This window comes from Oncorhynchus gorbuscha, linkage group LG15 (assembly GCF_021184085.1).
Source record: "Oncorhynchus gorbuscha isolate QuinsamMale2020 ecotype Even-year linkage group LG15, OgorEven_v1.0, whole genome shotgun sequence".
In the NCBI taxonomy this organism is placed as follows: Eukaryota; Metazoa; Chordata; class Actinopteri; order Salmoniformes; family Salmonidae; genus Oncorhynchus; species Oncorhynchus gorbuscha.
Genome location: NC_060187.1, coordinates 19,128,967 through 19,147,434, shown reverse-complemented (window position 1 = coordinate 19,147,434; position 18,468 = coordinate 19,128,967). Strand labels below are relative to the sequence as shown.

Below are 18,468 nucleotides of genomic sequence, written 5' to 3'. Positions count from 1 at the left end.
TTTTGCGACTGCACTTGAATAAACTTTCAAAGTTCTTGACATTTTCCAAATTGACTGACCTTCATGTCTTAAAGTCATGATGGACTGTCATTTCTCTTTGCGTATTTGAGCTGTTCTTGCCATAATATGGACTTGGTCTTTTACCAAATAGTATTATCTTCTGTATACCACCCCTACCTTGTCACAACACTACTGATTGGCTTAAATGCATTAAGAGGCAAAGAAATTCCACAAATTAACTTTGAACAGCTGTTAATTGAAATGCATTCCAGGTGACCTCATAAAGCTGGTTCAGAGAATGCCAAGAGTGGCTACTTTGAAGAATTTCAAATATAAAATACATTTTGATTTGTTTTGGTTTTGGTTTCTACATAATTTTGTGTGTTATTTCATAGTTTTGATGTCTTCACTATTATTCTACAATGTTGAAAATATATATTTTTTAAACCCTTGAAACCCTTAAACCCCTGTAAATAGTAAAGTACACATACCCCAAAAAGTATTTAAGTAGTACTTTAAAGTATTTTTACTTGAGTACTTTACACCACTGGAAGTAAGAGTGTGTGTATGTGTACTCTCTCTCTCTCGCTCTCTCTCCGTCTCTTCCTCTCTCCATATCTCTCTGTAGTGGTTCAGAAGGATGGGAAGAGTTCCAGGCCATATGTGTTCACCGTCCACTCCCAGCAGATGTCAATTCACCCTGGCCAGGCACTGGACATTGCTTCAGACACCCTGGAGGACCTGACCGGTTGGGTGGGGAAGATCAGAGAGGCCACACAGAACGCAGACGCACGGGTTAATACTGCATTGCACACACATGTACAAATGAACGCACACCCATACATGTACGCAGGAAAACACACACACACACATATATACAGTGGGGCAAAAAAGTATTTAGTCAGCCACCAATTGTGCAAGTTCTCCCACTTAAAAAGTTGAGAGAGGCCTGTAATTATCATCATAGGTACACTTCAACTATGACAGACAAAAGTAGAAAAAAAATATCCAGAAAATCACATTGTAGGATTTTTTATGAATTTATTTGCAAATTATGGTGGAAAATAAGTATTTGGTCACCTACAAACAAGCAAGATTTCTGGCTCTTACAGACCTGTAACTTCTTCTTTAAGAGGCTCCTCTGTCCTCCACTCGTTTCCTGTATTAATGGCACCTGTTTGAACTTGTTATCAGTATAAAAGACACCTGTCCACAACCTCAAACAGTCACACTCCAAACTCCACTATGGCCAAGAACAAAGAGCTGTCAAAGGACACCAGAAACAAAATTGTAGACCTGCACCAGGCTGGGAAGACTGAATCTGCAATAGGTAAGCAGCTTGGTTTGAAGAAATCAACTGTGGGAGCAATTATTAGGAAATGGAAGACATACAAGACCACTGATAATCTCTCTCGATTTGGGGCTCCACACAAGATCTCACCCCGTGGGGTCAAAATGATCACAAGAACGGTGAGCAAAAATCCCAGAACCACACGGGGGGACCTAGTGAATGACCTGCAGAGAGCTGGGACCAAAGTAACAAAGCCTACCATCAGTAACACACTTCGCCGCCAGGGACTCAAATCCTGCAGTGCCAGACGTGTCCCCCTGCTTAAGCCAGTACATGTCCAGGCCCGTCTGAAGTTTGCTAGAGAGCATTTGAATGATCCAGAAGAAGATTGGGAGAATGTCATATGGTCAGATGAAACCAAAATATAACTTTTTGGTAAAAACTCAACTCGTCGTTTTTGGAGGACAAAGAATGCTGAGTTGCATCCAAATAACACCATACCTACTGTGAAGCATGGGGGTGGAAACATCATGCTTTGGGGCTGTTTTTCTGCAAAGGGACCAGGACGACTGATCCGTGTAAAGAAAATAATGAATGGGGCCATGTATCGTGAGATTTTGAGTGAAAACCTCCTTCCATCAGCAAGGGCATTGAAGATGAAACATGGCTGGGTCTTTCAGCATGACAATGATCCCAAACACACCGCCCGGGCAACGAAGGAGTGGCTTCGTAAGAAGCATTTCAAGGTCCTGGATTGGCCTAGCCAGTCTCCAGATCTCAACCCCATAGAAAATCTTTGGAGGGAGCTGAAAGTCCGTGTTGCCCAGCAACAGCCCCAAAACATCACTGCTCTAGAGGAGATCTGCATGGAGGAATGGGCCAAAATACCAGCAACAGTGTGTGAAAACCTTGTGAAGACTTACAGAAAACTTTTGACCTCTGTCATTGCCAACAAAGGGTATATAACAAAGTATTGAGATAAACTTTTGTTATTGACCAAATACTTATTTTCCACCATAATTTGCAAATAAATTCATAAAAAATCCTACAATGTGATTTCCTGGATTTTTTTTCTTCTCTTTTTGTCTGTCATAGTTTAAGTGTACCTATGATGAAAATTACAGGCCTCTCTCATCGTTTTAAGTGGGAGAACTTGCACAATTGGTGGCTGACTAAATACTTTTTTGCCCCACTGTGTGTGTGTGTGTGTGTGTGTGTGTGTATATATATATACACACAGTGGGGAGAACAAGTATTTGATATAATGCCGATTTTGCAGGTTTTCCTACTTACAAAGCATGTAGAGGTCTGTAATTTTTATCATAGGTACACTTCAACTGTGAGAGACGGAATCTCAAACAAAAATCCAGAAAATCACATTGTATAAATTCTAAGTAATTAATTTGCATTTTATTGCATGACATAAGTATTTGATACATAAGAAAAGCAGAACTTAAAATTTGGTACAGAAACCTTTGTTTGCAATTACAGAGATCATACGTTTCCTGTAGTTCTTGACCAGGTTTGCACACACTGCAGCAGGGATTTTGGCCCACTCCTCCATACAGACCTTCTCCAGATCATTCAGGTTTCGGGGCTGTCGCTGGGCAATACGGACTTTCAGCTCCCTCCAAAGATGTTCTATTGGGTTCAGGTCTGGAGACTGGCTAGGCCACACCAGGACATTGAGATGCTTCTTAAGGAGCCACTCCTTAGTTGCCCTGGCTGTGTGTTTCGGGTCTGTTGTCATGCTGGAAGACCCAGCCATGACCCATCTTCAATGCTCTTACTGAGGGAAAGAGGTTGTTGGCCAAGATCTCGCGATACATGGCCCCATCCATCCTCCCCTCAATACGGTGCAGTTGTCCTGTCCCCTTTGCAGAAAAGCATCCCCAAAGAATGATGTTTCCACCTCCATGCTTCACGGTTGGGATGGTGTTCTTGGGGTTGTACTCATCCTTCTTCTTCCTCCAAACACGGCGAGTGGAGTTTAGACCAAAAAGCTCTATTTTTGTCTCATCAGACCACATTACCTTCTCCCATTCCTCCTCTGGATCATCCAGATGGTCATTGACAAACTTCAGACGGGCCTGGACATGCGCTGGCTTGAGCAGGGGGACCTTGCGTGCGCTGCAGGATTTTAATCCATGACGGCTAATGGTTTTCTTTGAGACTGTGGTCCCAGCTCTCTTCAGGTCATTGAGCAGGTCCTGCCGTGTAGATCTGGGCTGATCCCTCACCTTCCTTATGATCATTGATGCCCCACGAGGTGAGATCTTGCATGGAGCCCCAGGCCGAGGGTGATTGACCGTCATCTTGAACGTCTTCCATTTTCTAATAATTGGGCCAACAGTTGTTGCCTTCCCACCAAGCTGCTTGCCTATTCAAATCAAATCAAATCAAATTTATTTATATAGCCCTTCGTACATCAGCTGATATCTCAAAGTGCTGTACAGAAACCCAGCCTAAAACCCCAAACAGCAAACAATGCAGGTGTAAAAGCCTATTGTCCTGTAGCCCATCCCAGCCTTGTGCAGGTCTACAATTTTAACCCTGATGTCCTTACACAGCTCTCTGGTCTTGGCCATTGTGGAGAGGTTGGAGTCTGTTTGATTGAGTGTGTGGACAGGTGTCTTTTATACAGGTAACGAGTTCAAACAGGTGCAGTTAATACAGGTAATGAGTGGAGAACAGGAGGGCTTCTTAAAGAAAAACTAACAGGTCTGTGAGAGCTGGAATTCTTACTGGTTGGTAGGTGATCAAATACTTATGTCACAGTTTAAGTGTACCTATGATAAAATTACCGACCTCTACATGCCTTGTAAGTAGGAAAACCTGCAAAATCGGCAGTGTATCAAATACTTGTTCTCCCCACTATATATATATATATATATATATCCTGCAATACAGTTGAAGTCTGATTTTTACATACACTTAGGTTGGAGTCATTAAAACTTGTTTTTCAACCACTCCACAAATTTCTTGTTAACAAACTATAGTTTTGGAAAGCCGGTTAGGACATCTACTTTGTGTATGACGCAAGTCATTTTTCCAACCATTGTTTACAGGCAGATTATTTCACTTATAATTCACTGTATCACAATTCCAGTGAGTCAGAAGTTTACAGACACTAAGTTGACTGTGCTTTTAAACAGCTTGGAAAATTCCAGTAAATTATGTCATGGCTTTAGAAACTTCTGATAGGCTAATTGACATAATTTGAGTCAATTGGAGGTGTACCTGTGAATGTATTTCAAGGCCTAAAATCAAAAGAAATCAGCCTAGACCTCCAAAAAAAATTGTTGATCTCCACAAGTCTGGTTCATCCTTGGGAGCCATTTCCAAACGCCTGAAGGTACCACGTTCATCTGTACAAACAATAGTACGCAAGTGAAAACACCATGGGAACACGCAGCCGCCATACCACTCAGGAAGGAGACTCGTTTGCAAAAAGCTAGACTACGGTTTGCAACTGCACATGGGGACAAAGATCATACTTTTTGGAGAAATGTCCTCTGGTCTGATGAAACAAAAATAGAACTGTTTGACCATAATGATGACCATCATTATGTTTGGAGGGAAAAGGCGGAGGCTTGCAAGCCGAAGAACACAATCCCAACCGTGAAGCACGGGGATGGCAGCATCATGTTGTGGGGGTGCTTTGCTGCAGGAGGGACTGGTGCACTTCACAAAATAGATGGAATCATGTGGAAGGAACATTATGTGGATATATTGAAGCAACATCTCAAGACATCAGTTAAAGCTTGGTTGCAAATGGGTCTTCCAAATGGACAATGACCCCAAACATACTTCCAAAGTTGTGGCAAAATGGCTTAAAGAAAACAAAGTCAAGGTATTGGAGTGGCCACCACAAAGCCCTGACCTCAAGCCTACAGAAGATTTGTGGGCAGAACTGAAAAAGCGTGTGCGAGCAAGGAGGCCTACAATCCTGACTCAGTTACACCAACTCTGTCAGGAGGAATTGGCCAAAATTCACCCAACATATTGTGGAAGCTTGTGGAAGGATACATAAACCGCTACACGTACGCAGAGATTGAGAGAGAGAAAGTTAAACCATTTAAAGGCAATGCTACCAAATACAAATTGAGTTTACTAATGTAAAATTCTGACCCACTGGGAATGTGATGAAAGAAATAAAAACTGAAATAAATTATTCTCTCTACTATTATTCTATTATTATTATTTTTCACATTCTTAAAATATAGTTGTTATCCTAACTGACCTAAAACAGGGAGTTTTTACTCGGTTTAAATGTCAGGAATTGTGAAAAACTGAGTTTAAATGTAATTGGTTAAGGCGTATGTAAACTTCCGACTTCAACTGTATATATCTATACCCGTGTTTCCTTTGTGAAAATGTGTAGCTGTGGGGAGAAAGTTGGTAGGCTGAAGCCTATGGTTGTCCATCTGCTTTGACCCTATTGGGCTAATCATTAGCTAGATCCCAAATGTGATCTTTTAACTAGTTAGCATCCTATTGATGAATTTTGTGGCCCAAACCACTTAATGTCAAAATTCAATTGCAGAGAGGTAATGTGCTTAACCATGAAGCTGATAAAAATGGTGCGATCGTTTTAACAAAGGCCATTAAAACTGCATGGCGGCAATGATTTTTATGTGGTGCATCGCCACAGTTAAATGAGTGCAGCGGAATCACTTATATACTGTACACATACAGGCATGGGCACACAAACATACACACCACATGGACACTTACACTCACACAAACAGGTTAGTAATGCATCACACATATACACACATATATACACACACACACACACACATATACAGGTTCCAACCCCACCACACACATCATCCGTACCTTATCCTGAGTATCAGTAGCTACTCTATATCTCATTAATTGCAGCTCAGAGAAGAACTGTAGTATTCTACTGTAGTTTATATGAAATGTACGGTCAGATATCAGTGCAGGTACACTAAAAATAGGAAAGAAGCTCTGATGTGTTGGTGTTGATGCTGGCGGTGTGGTCTGGTCTCCATGGTAACAGATGCAGGAAGAGAAGCAGATGGAGAGGAGGAAGAAAATCGCACTGGAGCTCTCTGAGCTGGTGGTCTACTGTAGACCTGTCCCCTTCAACGAAGAGAGTAAGAACTGACACACTCCTCTACCTATCCTCTTTCTACCTCTACCTATACCTCTCTAAATGGACCATTTGTGTGTGTTTGTGTGTGTATGTATGTGTACGTGTACTTGTGTGTGTGTGTGTGTGTGTGTGTGTGTGTGTGTGTGTGTGTGTGTGTGTGTGTGTGTGTGTGTGTGTGTGTGTGTGTGTGTGTGTGTGTGTGTGTGTGTGTGTGTGTGTGCGTGTGCGTGACCCGGTTTTGTCTCCCTTCCAGAGATCGGGACAGAGCGGGCATGTTTCCGGGATATGTCATCATTCCCAGAGACCAAGGCAGAGAAGTTTGCCACGCGGGCAAGAGGGAAGCGCTTCCTGCAGTATAACCGTCGCCAGCTCTCCAGGGTAATATAATATTATAATAATTTTATAATATATATTATAATATACAAGTAACTGCCAAAAATAATGGAAACACTTGAGTAAATGAGGGATACGCCATAGTATATTGAAAGCAGGTGCTTCCACACAAGTGTGGTTCCAGAGTTAATTAAGCATTTAACATCCCATCATGACTTGGGTCATGTATAAAAATGCTAGATTGGCCCTTATTTTGGCTACCATGTCTTTGCCCCAATAGGATGACAATGCCCCCATGCACAAGTCATCACTGAAAGGTTTGATGAACATGAAAATGCTGTAAACCATTTGCCATGGCCATCTCAATTGAACACTTATGGGAGATTCTAGAGCGGTGCCTGAGACAGCGTTTTACACCACCATCTACAAAACACTAATTTAACACAATTTAATTTATTGTGGTAGAATGGGTTCACATCCCTCCAATAGAGTTCCAGACACTTGTAGAATCTATGCCAGGTGCATTGAAGCTGTTCTGGCTCGTGGTGCCCAACACCATATTCAGACATTTTATGTTGGTGTTTCCTTTATTTTGTCAGTTAACTTTATATAAGCCATTTAGCAGACAGTTTTATCTAAAGCGACATAAAGTCATGTGTGCATACATTTTTGTATGGCTAGCCCCAGCGGGAATCGAACCCACAACCAACATATGAAGTAATGTATGTTCTGCTCCAGGTCTACCCCAGAGGACAGAGACTAGACTCCTCTAACTACGACCCTTTACCCATGTGGCTGTGTGGATCCCAGCTGGTTGCTCTCAACTTCCAGACTCCTGGTGAGGGAGATTGTGTGTCTGACTCTCGCTCTTTTCCAAGCCCGTGCAGGAGCCGTGTTTGTGGTGTGCTTAAGTATTTATTATTTGTATGTGATTGTGTATTATATGTACATTGTGTGTGTGTGTGTGTGTGTGTGTGTGTGTGTGTGTGTGTGTGTGTGTGTGTGTGTGTGTGTGTGTGTGTGTGTGTGTGTGTGTGTGTGTGTGTGTGTGTGTGTGTGTGTGTGTGTGTGTGTGTGTGTGTGTGTGTGTGTGTGTGTGTGTGTGTGTGTGTGTGTGTGTGTGTGTAGACAAGCCCATGCAGTTGAACCAGGCTCTATTCATGCTGGGTGGGGGGAGTGGCTTCGTGCCCCAGCCTGACATCATGAGGGATGACATCTTTGACCCCTTTGACAAGGACACCCTCCATCTGGAGCCAATCACCATCCAACTACAAGTAGGTTGGAGCCAATCAGGAGACATTCCATTCTTCCCTGTCTTTTAATTTACCTGCTTTATTTATTTACACTCTTGTGTGCACTACTAGAACAGACAAACACACACACAATCTCTCTCTCACTCCCTTTCTGTTTGTCTGCCTGTGTCAGGTACTGGGAGCTCGTCATCTCCCTAAGAATGGCCGCAGTATAGTGTGTCCTTTTGTAGAGGTTGAGGTGTGTGGGGCCGACTACGACTGCAGCAAGAGCAAGACCGACGTCGTGGGTATGAGACAGCACACACCAATCACAAAAGCATCCTGCTGTGACTGCATGAAACCTGACTGTGGCCGTATATAGTGCACTACTTTCCACCAAGGCCCTGGGTTAGAACGTCATTTGGGACATAGCCTCTGTCTCTGGTTGTAATGGCCTGACCAGTTGGCATCGGGTTTCTTCCAAATGTTTCAATTCAATTGTACAGTAGGGCTCCTGCTTACTGAATGTCAAAAGAAAACATTTATCTTCCTCCCACCCTCTATTTTAATTTGCTCCCTCCCCCCCCAGCTGACAACGGGTTGAACCCAGTGTGGGTTCAGAGGCAGTTTGTGTTTGACGTCCATAATCCGTCCTTCTCCTTCCTGCGTTTCTTGGTCTATGAGGAGGACATGTTTTCTGACCCCAACTTCCTGGCTCAGGCAATCTACCCTGTCCGCTCACTAAGAACAGGTTGGTGTGTGTGCGTGTGTGTGTTTTCGGAAGTGTGTGTAGATCTATCACAGTAGATAATATTATATCATAATACTATAGTATATTAACTGTCTGTGTGTGTGGTGACTTGTCAGGCTACAGGAGTGTTCCACTAAAGAACAGTTACAGTGAAGAGTTGGAGCTGGCTTCTCTGCTGGTTCACATTGAGATTGTCAACGCCAAGGTAATCCCCGAACAAACTCACATTTATTTTTTGTTATTTTTTTTATTTTTTTTAAATTGAACCTTTATTTAACTAGGCAAGTCAGTTAAGAACAAATTCTTATTTACAATGACGGCCTACTACGACCAAAGCCTGGGCCAATTGTGCACCGCCCTATGGGTCTCCCAATCACAACCGGTTGTGATACAGCCTGAATTCGAACCAGGGTGTCTGTAGTGACGCCTCTAGCGCTGAGATGCAGTGGCTTAGACTGCTGTGGCACTCTGGAGTCCAATCCATATATTATTATATTATCATACTGCCTGTGTCCCAAATGGAACCCTACTTCCTATGCAGTGCACTACTTTTGACCAGGTCCCATGGAGCTATGGTCAAAAGTAGTGTATTATAAAGGGCAGGTTTATTCAACTCTTACCCCACAAGGTCTGGAGCCTGCTGGAGTTGAGTTTGAGCTGTATAGGGAGCCATTTGGAAGAACATCAGTGCCTTAGTGTTCTAATGGTTCTAACAGCATCACGCCACCACTCTGTGTTCTGATTGGATGATTAACAGGAGGAAGATGATCAGAACCTGTACTCGTCCATCCAAAGACTGAGAGACCGCACCAGTGAGCTGTCCAATCAGGTGTCAGTTCTGGAGAGGGCGGGGTCAGGAGGTGACCACAGCTATCAGCAGAGTCTGGAGGAGCTGAGAGCAGCACAAGATCAGCTCAGTGAACTAGTGGAGACACGCAACCACAGGTAATAACACATACACACACACACCTTCACACAGACCCTCTCTCTGTAACTGCTCTGTCTCTGCCTCCCATCTACAGGCTGATTGAGAAGAAGAGGAGGGAGAAGTTGAGGCAGCAAGTGGGGGCCAAGCGGAACTAAAATGCCCATCTGACCACCAACCAACCAGTCCCCCTCTACTGCTGCACACTGATGATCTTACACCCATGGAAAGACAATTCAATCTATCAATAACTGGATTACCCCTGCTATAAGTGTGCATAGACTACACAGAGATGCACAGTGTGTTGGATAAAAAGAGACAAAAAAAACACTCATCTCATGGAACAAAAACCTTCAGAAATGGAACATAGAATGACAAGAGGGTTATAAAATAATTCAGTGTTCTGAACAGCGAAGCCAAATAAACTGAACTGACCTGAGAGTAGCGGTGTTCTAATCTATAAGGAGAATACACAGGATATGTATCCCAAATGGCACCCGATTCCCTATATAGTGCACTACCTTTGACCAGGGCCCATAGGGGTGTGTAGATAGGGAATAGGGTGCCATTTGGGATACAACCATAGCCTCTAAGAGAGTAAGGTAGTGTCAGAGAGTCAACCATTAGTATAGGCGTAATCCAGACTCAAAATCTCTCCATGCTACAACTGAAAACTGGAATAATATTATTTTATTGACCACAGAGGAGCTATGAGAGTGAGAATCTACTATCTTGGCCATGGCACAAAAATGGCTAGAGAGAAAATGGGAACCACTACTCATGGACTGGCTTTGAAAGGGCTTTTAAATGGGAGCACGACCACATCTTTTCCTCAAAGACTAAAGTCTTCTTCTCCTATCCTGGGGCAGCAGACTGACTAACAGCAGGGACTGGAGTCTACTGCCCTCTAGTGGTAGCGATGTAGTATTGTTTCCAAAAATAGACCCCCCTTCCGTTACCTGGGAGAGTATAAACAGGACTTTTATTACTGTGTTCATTAGAGACTTACTAACACTGCATGTCATATTGTCATGTATTTTTTAAAGGGATTTTCAGTATACTATAATATACTAAAATATAATACACTACCTTTTAAGGAGCAAGAGGAGAAGCAGAGCAGGAGAGGGGGGGAGAGTGTACCAGAAATATAATTAATCTCTCACCACAGGACTCTGTCTTTTCTTCAGGTCTGTGTTTCCTGGCTATGCTGATCGGATCAGAGAAACATGGTGTGGGTCTCAAATGTCACCCTGTTCTCTATATAGCGCACACCTTTTGACCAGTGCCCCTAATCAAAAGTAGTGCACTGGGGAATAGGGTGCCATTTGGGATGCAACAATGGCAAACAAGGGCTATCTATAACTTTGACCTTACTGCAACTTGTCACATTTACAGATCCTAGCCACCAAGTTGTTGTTAAAGGAAAAATCCACTCAAATACTACACTGAACACAAATATAAAAGCAACATGCAACTGGCTGGGAGGGCATAGGTCCACCTACTGGGGAGCCAGGGCCAGCCATGGGCGGGGCTGGGAGGGCATAGGTCCACCTACTGGGGAGCCAGGGCCAGCCATGGGCGGGGCTGGGAGGGCATAGGTCCACCTACTGGGGAGCCAGGGCCAGCCATGGGCGGGGCTGGGAGGGCATGGGTCCACCTACTGGGGAGCCAGTCCCAGCCATGGGCGGGGCTGGGAGGGCATAGGTCCACCTACTGGGGAGCCAGTCCCAGCCATGGGCGGGGCTGGGAGGGCATAGGTCCACCTACTGGGGAGCCAGGGCCAGCCATGGGCGGGGCTGGGAGGGCATAGGTCCACCTACTGGGGAGCCAGGGCCAGCCATGGGCGGGGCTGAGAGGGCATGGGTCCACCTACTGGGGAGCCAGTCCCAGCCATGGGCGGGGCTGGGAGGGCATAGGTCCACCTACTGGGTAGCCAGGGCCAGCCATGGGTGGGGCTGGGACTGGGGAGCCAGTCCCAGCCATGGTCGGGGCTGGGAGGGCATAGGTCCACCTACTGGGGAGCCAGGGCCAGCCAATCAGAATGAGTTTTTCCCACAAAAGGGCTTTATTACAGACAGAAATGCTCATCAGCAGAAAATAAGCTTTTTGTGTAGAAGATTTCTGGAATCTTTTATTTCAGCTTATGAAACATGGGACCAACACTTTACATGTTGTGCTGAAAATGTTTTGCATGTCATCCTTCAAGTTTTCAACATATTGGAATTTCAAAAAGCAAAGTGTCAGTTGCACATCATATGATGCTTCTTGGAAAGGGACCCACAAGTAAGTATTTCACTGTTAGTCTACACCTGTTGTTTACGAAGCATTTGAAAAATAAAATGTGATTTGATACAGTCCCAAAATGTGTTGCATGTCACCAGTCACGTTTTCAAGATATAGGATTTTCAACAATGCAGTTAAAGATAAATAATAACAAATATATATTTTTTGAAATAGTGGCTATATACAGGGAATACCAGTACCGAGTTGAAATGAAGGGGTACGAGATAATTGAGGTAGCTACATATTCAGTAGGTAGGCATAAAGTGACTAGGCAACAGGATAGATCATAGACAGTAGCAGGCTGCCAGCAGCGTGTGTGTGTGTTGTGTCAGTGTGCATGTGTACGGTTATGTGTATATGTGTGTGTTGGGATGTCAGTGTAAGTATGTGTGAGTCAGTGGAGGCTTCTGAAGGGAGGACAGCTCATAATAATGGATGGAACTGCACAAATGGAGTAGCATCAAACCATGTGTTTGATAACATTCCCCTAATTCCGCTCCAGCCATTACCACGAGCCCGTCCTCCCCAGTTGGTGTGAGTCACTGGTGTGAGTGTGTGTGTCCAGTGTGTGTGTCCAGTGTGTGTGTCCAGTGTGTTTGTCCAGTGTGTGTGTCCAGTGTGTTTGTCCATGGTGTGTGTCCAGTGTGTTTGTCCAGTGTGTTTGTCCAGTGTGTTTGTCCAGTGTGTGTCCAGTGTGTTTGTCCATGGTGTGTGTCCAGTGTGTTTGTCCAGTGTGTGTGTCCAGTGTGTGTCCAGTGTGTGTGTCCAGTGTGTTTGTCCAGTGTGTGTGTCCAGTGTGTGTGTCCAGTGTGTGTGTCCAGTGTGTGTTTGTCCAGTGTGTGTGTCCAGTGTGTTTGTCCAGTGTGTTTGTCCAGTGTGTTTGTCCAGTGTGTTTGTCCAGTGTGTGTGTCCAGTGTGTGTGTCCAGTGTGTTTGTCCAGTGTGTTTGTCCAGTGTGTGTGTCCAGTGTGTGTGTCCAGTGTGTGTCCAGTGTGTTTGTCCAGTGTGTGTGTCCAGTGTGTGTGTGCATAGAGTCAGTGCAAGAGAGTTGCAAAAAAGGGTCAAATAAGGTAGTCCGGGTATTCATTTGATGAGCTGTTTAGCAGTCTTGTTTAACAGTCTTGTTTAGCAGTCTTGTTTAGCAGTCTTGTTTAACAGTCTTGTTTAGCAGCCTTGTTTAACAGTCTTGTTTAGCAGTCTTGTTTAGCAGCCTTGTTTAACAGTCTTGTTTAGCAGTCTTGTTTAACAGTCTTGTTTAACAGTCTTGTTTAACAGTCTTGTTTAGCAGCCATGTTTAACAGTCTTGTTTAGCAGTCTTGTTTAGCAGTCTTGTTTAACAGTCTTGTTTAGCAGCCTTGTTTAACAGTCTTGTTTAGCAGTCTTGTTTAGCAGCCTTGTTTAACAGTCTTGTTTAACAGTCTTGTTTAGCAGTCTTGTTTAACAGTCTTGTTTAGCAGTCTTGTTTAGCAGTCTTGTTTAACAGTCTTGTTTAGCAGTCTTGTTTAGCAGTCTTGTTTAACAGTCTTGTTTAGCAGCCTTGTTTAACAGTCTTGTTTAGCAGTATTGTTTAGCAGCCTTGTTTAACAGTCTTGTTTAACAGTCTTGTTTAGCAGTCTTGTTTAACAGTCTTGTTTAGCAGTCTTGTTTAGCAGTCTTGTTTAGCAGTCTTGTTTAGCAGTCTTGTTTAGCAGTCTTGTTTAACAGTCTTGTTTAGCAGTCTTGTTTAACAGTCTTGTTTAGCAGTCTTGTTTAGCAGTCTTGTTTAGCAGCCTTGTTTAACAGTCTTGTTTAACAGTCTTGTTTAACAGTCTTGTTTAGCAGTCTTGTTTAGCAGCCTTGTTTAACAGTCTTGTTTAGCAGTCTTGTTTAGCAGCCTTGTTTAACAGTCTTGTTTAGCAGTCTTGTTTAACAGTCTTGTTTAGCACAGTCTTGTTTAGCAGTCTTGTTTAACAGTCTTGTTTAGCAGTCTTGTTTAACAGTCTTGTTTAGCAGCCTTGTTTAACAGTCTTGTTTAGCAGTCTTGTTTAGCAGTCTTGTTTAACAGTCTTGTTTAGCAGTCTTGTTTAACAGCCTTGTTTAACAGTCTTGTTTAGCAGTCTTGTTTAACAGTCTTGTTTAGCAGTCTTGTTTAGCAGTCTTGTTTAGCAACCTTATGGCTTCGGGGTAGAAGCTGTTTTCAGGGTCCTGTTGTTTCCAGACTTGGTGCACGGGTACCGCTTGCCATGCGGTATTGGAGAGAACTGTCTATGCCTTGGGTGGCTGGAGTCTTTGACAATTATTTGGTCCTTCCTCTGACCCTGCCTGGTATAGAGGTCCTGGATGGCTGGGAGCTCAGCTCCGGCGATGTACTGGGCTGCACTCTTCGTCCTCTGTAGCGCCTTGCGGTCGGGAGCCTTGCAGTTGCCATACCAAGTGGTGATGCAGCCAGTCAATATGTTCTCAATGGTGCAGCTGTATAACTTTTTAAGGATCTGAGGGCCTGTGCCAAATCTTTTAAACTTCCTGAGGGGGAAAAGGTGCTGTCGTGCCCTCTTCACAACTGTGTTGGTGTGTGTGGACCATGTTAAACCCTTAATTCCATAATATCAAAAGTGGACTAAAGATAGTTTTTGAGTGGATTTTTCGGGGGTAAGGTCAGGTTTTAATGGAATTTCTAAACAAAGGAGGCTGATTAATCTGACTTTTAATCTGTTGTTTGGGGGGCAACTTCAACCCAAGTAACGCTTCAACCTCTGAATCCCAAATGGCACTTTATTACCTTCACAGTGCACTGTCTTTCAAAACTAGAGGACTATAGGGGATAGGGTGTCATTTGGGATGCATACCCTGTCTTTCTACTTTCTATTCTTCCCTCTTTGACCCTCCTGTCCATCTCCATCAGTTCCTTTATCTACTAATTCTTCATTGTATGTACCTGTTTTATTTATCACACAGGTATACTGTCAGAACCTGTTTAAAAAAAGAAAGAACATATAGATATATATGATAATGGACTTCAGAGCAGGCTGAAAATACTGTAGCTTACTTTATATCTGTAAAATAATAGCGGAAATAAATGTCCCCATTCCCTTCTCTTCTCCCCTACTTTACATTGTAGTTTGAACGGGTGAAACAGCATCCACTGGTGGCTGTTCAGGCTAACTACAATGCAGCTTCTAGACCTAGGGGCTTCTATGTCAAACTCGCCAATAACTCTCTGTATTCATATGCTGACTGTCCAGTATTATTACTCTGTTATTAAAACCATGTGTAAGTTTCCATTTAAAATAAAGCCGTTTCAGGTAGATACTCATAATTTGCTGTATTTATTTCTTCAAATGTCTTATTATAACGTTTAAAACCTGTTTTAGGTTTGCTGAATGGACGAAGTCTGGATATTTTGGGGATTGGTTGAAGATAGATCTTTGGGTATTTATTTGGTTGGTTTGGCCTATTATGCTAGAAATGATTCATTACTTTAGTGATTTGTATTAGCTGTAAAAACCATGATCCTGTACAGTGTAAACTACATATTTTGATGTTGTAAAAAATAACATTGTTTGATAAAAACTTTTTTTCTTCATATTTAAGAATCCCCATTAGCTGCTGCCAAGGTAGCAGCTACTCTCCCTGGGTCCAGCAACATTAAGGCAGTTATATACAATTTAAAATATTACATTTCATAACACTTTACCCAATACATTTAGCGTGTTCCCTCAGGCCACTACTCCACTATCACATATTTACAATACAACACCCATGTCTACGTGTGTGTGTGTGTGTGTGTGTGTGTGTGTGTGTGTGTGTGTGTGTGTGTGTGTGTGTGTGTGTGTGTGTGTGTGTGTGTGTGTGTGTGTGTGTGTGTGTGTGTGTGTGTCTTCACAGTCACCGCTGTTCCATAAGGTGTATTTTTATCTGTTTGTTAAATCAGATTTGATAGTTTGCACCAGTTACCTGATGTGGAATAGAGTTCCATGTTGCCATGGCTCTGTGTAGTACTATGCGCCTCCCACAGTCTGTTCTTGACTTGGGGATTGTAAAGAGGGCACTGTCTTAGGCATCTCACATATCGCTGTCTTAGGCATCTCACAGTACGGACATTGCAATTTATTGCCCTGGCCACATCTGCAGTCCTCATGCCTCTTTGCAGCATGCCTAAGGCACGTCCACGCATATGAGCAGGGACCCTGGGCATGTTTCTTTTGGTGTTTTTCAGAGTAGTAGAAAGGCCTCTTTTAGTGTCCTAAGTTTTCATAACTGTGACCTTAATTGCCTACCATCTGTAAGCTGTTAGTGTCTTAACGACCATTCCACAGAAGCATGTTCATTAATTCTTTATGGTTCATTGAACAAGCATGGGAAACAGTGTTTAAACCCTTTACGATGAAGATCTGTGGAGTTATTTGGATTTTTCTTTTTTTGCTGAATATATAAAGCATAACAGCTGCACCAACACATAGGTACTCACGCCACCAACGGACATGGGAACAATAACCGACAAAGACAGAGGGAACAGAGGGCACATATATCACATACTAATCAGGGGAAATGGGAACCAGGTGTGTGTAATCAGACAAGACATTCCAGGTTGATGATAATGAATCCCGTTCAGTGATGCCTAGAACGCCGGTGATGTAGACCTCCAGAACTGGTGAACAGAATGAGCAGCAGTACCGGGGGGATCCGTGACAGTTAGTGCCACTGTGCCTTCAGAGCCTTCTTGACCGCCAAGAGTTCCTGGCCCCCTATGTCATAGTTCCTCTGGGCGGGGCTCAGCTGCTTAGAGTAGAAAGTGCAGGACCGCAGCTTTGAAGGGGTTCCTGTACGCTCTTCCCCGAATCCTACTTCGGATGACCTGACGCGTTGCTCCTCCATCTCCACTCCCTCCGTGGAGATGAGATAGCCCAAAAAGGACACAGACCGCTGGAAAAACAAACATTTCTCCTGTTTAACATATATATAGATCATACTCCAACAGTCTTCTCAGCACAGACCTGACTAACGAGACAAGCTGGACGCGGTCAGCAAAATAGACCAAGATGTTGTCTATATAGACCACTACGCCCCGTCCCAGCAGGTCCCGAAACACTTCGTTGATGAAGGCCTGGAATACTGAAGGAGCATTAGACAGGCCAAAGGGCATTATGAGATACTTGTAATACTCACATTTGTTCGGTGATGGTTGGGATGAGTGGTAAAGGATAGCTGAACATGACGGTGGCCTTGTTCAGTGTTCCATAATCAATGTAGGAGCGCAGTTCCTCATCTTTCTTCTTGACAAAAAAAGAAGCTTGAGGAGGCTGGTGATTTAGAGGGGCGGAAAAAACTCTGCTGGAGACTCTCCTTTACATACGTCTCCATGTCCTCAGTCTCTGCATAGGAGAGGGGATAGGCATGTCCTCTCAGGAGGGATGCGTCAGACAACAGGTCAATGGCACAGTCCCAGGGGCGATGGGGAGGCAGGCGTGCAACCTGGGTCTTTGAGAAAACCCAGTGCAGATCCTGGTACTCCTATGGTAAATCCAGTTGAGGAGCACAGTCCGGACTTTCCACCGTAGTGGTGTTGACAGACACCTCGAGACACCTCCCCTGACACTCCTACAACCAAACCAGCAGTCTCCTCTCGGAACAGGAAATAACCGGGTTCTGCAAACTCAACCAGGGAAGACCTAAAACAATGGGATGCGTGGGGGTGTCTATAATCAAGAAAGTGATCTGCTCTGAATGAGTGTCATGGATCAGCAAAGAAACAGGAACAGTAATGTGATGTATGATCCCTGTCCCTATAGGACAATATTCCAGTGCTCGATCTGGATTGGGTGACTGTAGGGGAACCAAAGGAATGCGTAATGCAGTGGCCAGTGCGCTATCTAAGAGATTCTCGGCAGCTCCGGAATCAATCAGAGCCAACTGGAGTGAAGGGCTGTGGAATTTAATGGGAAAACACACTGATTGATTTGACAGACAAGGAGAGGAGACCTTGCACACTCTTTAGTAGGCTTAGATTGAAAACATGGCAAATAGGAGTGGCAATACCGTCCTCTATTATCCTCAGTCATTTTCCATCCAAGTTGTCAGAGCTTTACTTCTTCCACACTCATTTTACGGAATTCAAAATTATAGTGCTTGTCTTTCATAATTTGATCAGCTATACTTGGATATGTAGTGTCAGCGTTTGTTGTTGGCATGTCATGCATAAATGTGCTAATCTTGCCAATGAATAAATGATTAAAGTGATTGGCAATATCAGTGGGTTTTGTGATGAAGGAACCAGCTGATTCAATGAATGATCAATGAATTGCCCCAAATTTCAAATAAGGTGCTCCAAAGTGTTTTACTATCATTCTTTATGTCATGTATATTTGTTTCATAGTATAGTTTCTTCTTCTTTTTATTCAGTTTAGTCACATGATTTCTCAATTTGCACTATGTTTTCCAATCAGTTGTGCAGCCAGACTTCTTTTCCATCCCTCTCAACCATACCATTTTTTAATTCCTCATCAACTTCCGGGGATTTAACAGTTTTTACAGTCATGTTATTAATGAGTGT

General features: G+C 43.6%; 1 protein-coding gene across 1 annotated transcript in view; it reads left to right on the top strand.

Moving 5' to 3' along the window:
- Positions 1-12,523, top strand: part of LOC123996699 (1-phosphatidylinositol 4,5-bisphosphate phosphodiesterase gamma-1-like) — a 94,039-nt gene extending 81,516 nt beyond the window's left edge. The window contains exons 24-33 of the mRNA XM_046300313.1: positions 629-795; positions 6,321-6,417; positions 6,670-6,794; positions 7,488-7,587; positions 7,878-8,023; positions 8,175-8,289; positions 8,571-8,732; positions 8,849-8,937; positions 9,490-9,677; positions 9,755-12,523. Of these exons, the coding sequence (XP_046156269.1) occupies positions 629-795; positions 6,321-6,417; positions 6,670-6,794; positions 7,488-7,587; positions 7,878-8,023; positions 8,175-8,289; positions 8,571-8,732; positions 8,849-8,937; positions 9,490-9,677; positions 9,755-9,815 (1,250 nt within the window). The 3' untranslated portion in view covers positions 9,816-12,523. The remainder of the gene's footprint in view (positions 1-628; positions 796-6,320; positions 6,418-6,669; positions 6,795-7,487; positions 7,588-7,877; positions 8,024-8,174; positions 8,290-8,570; positions 8,733-8,848; positions 8,938-9,489; positions 9,678-9,754) is intronic.
- Positions 12,524-18,468: the final 5,945 nt, after the last annotated feature.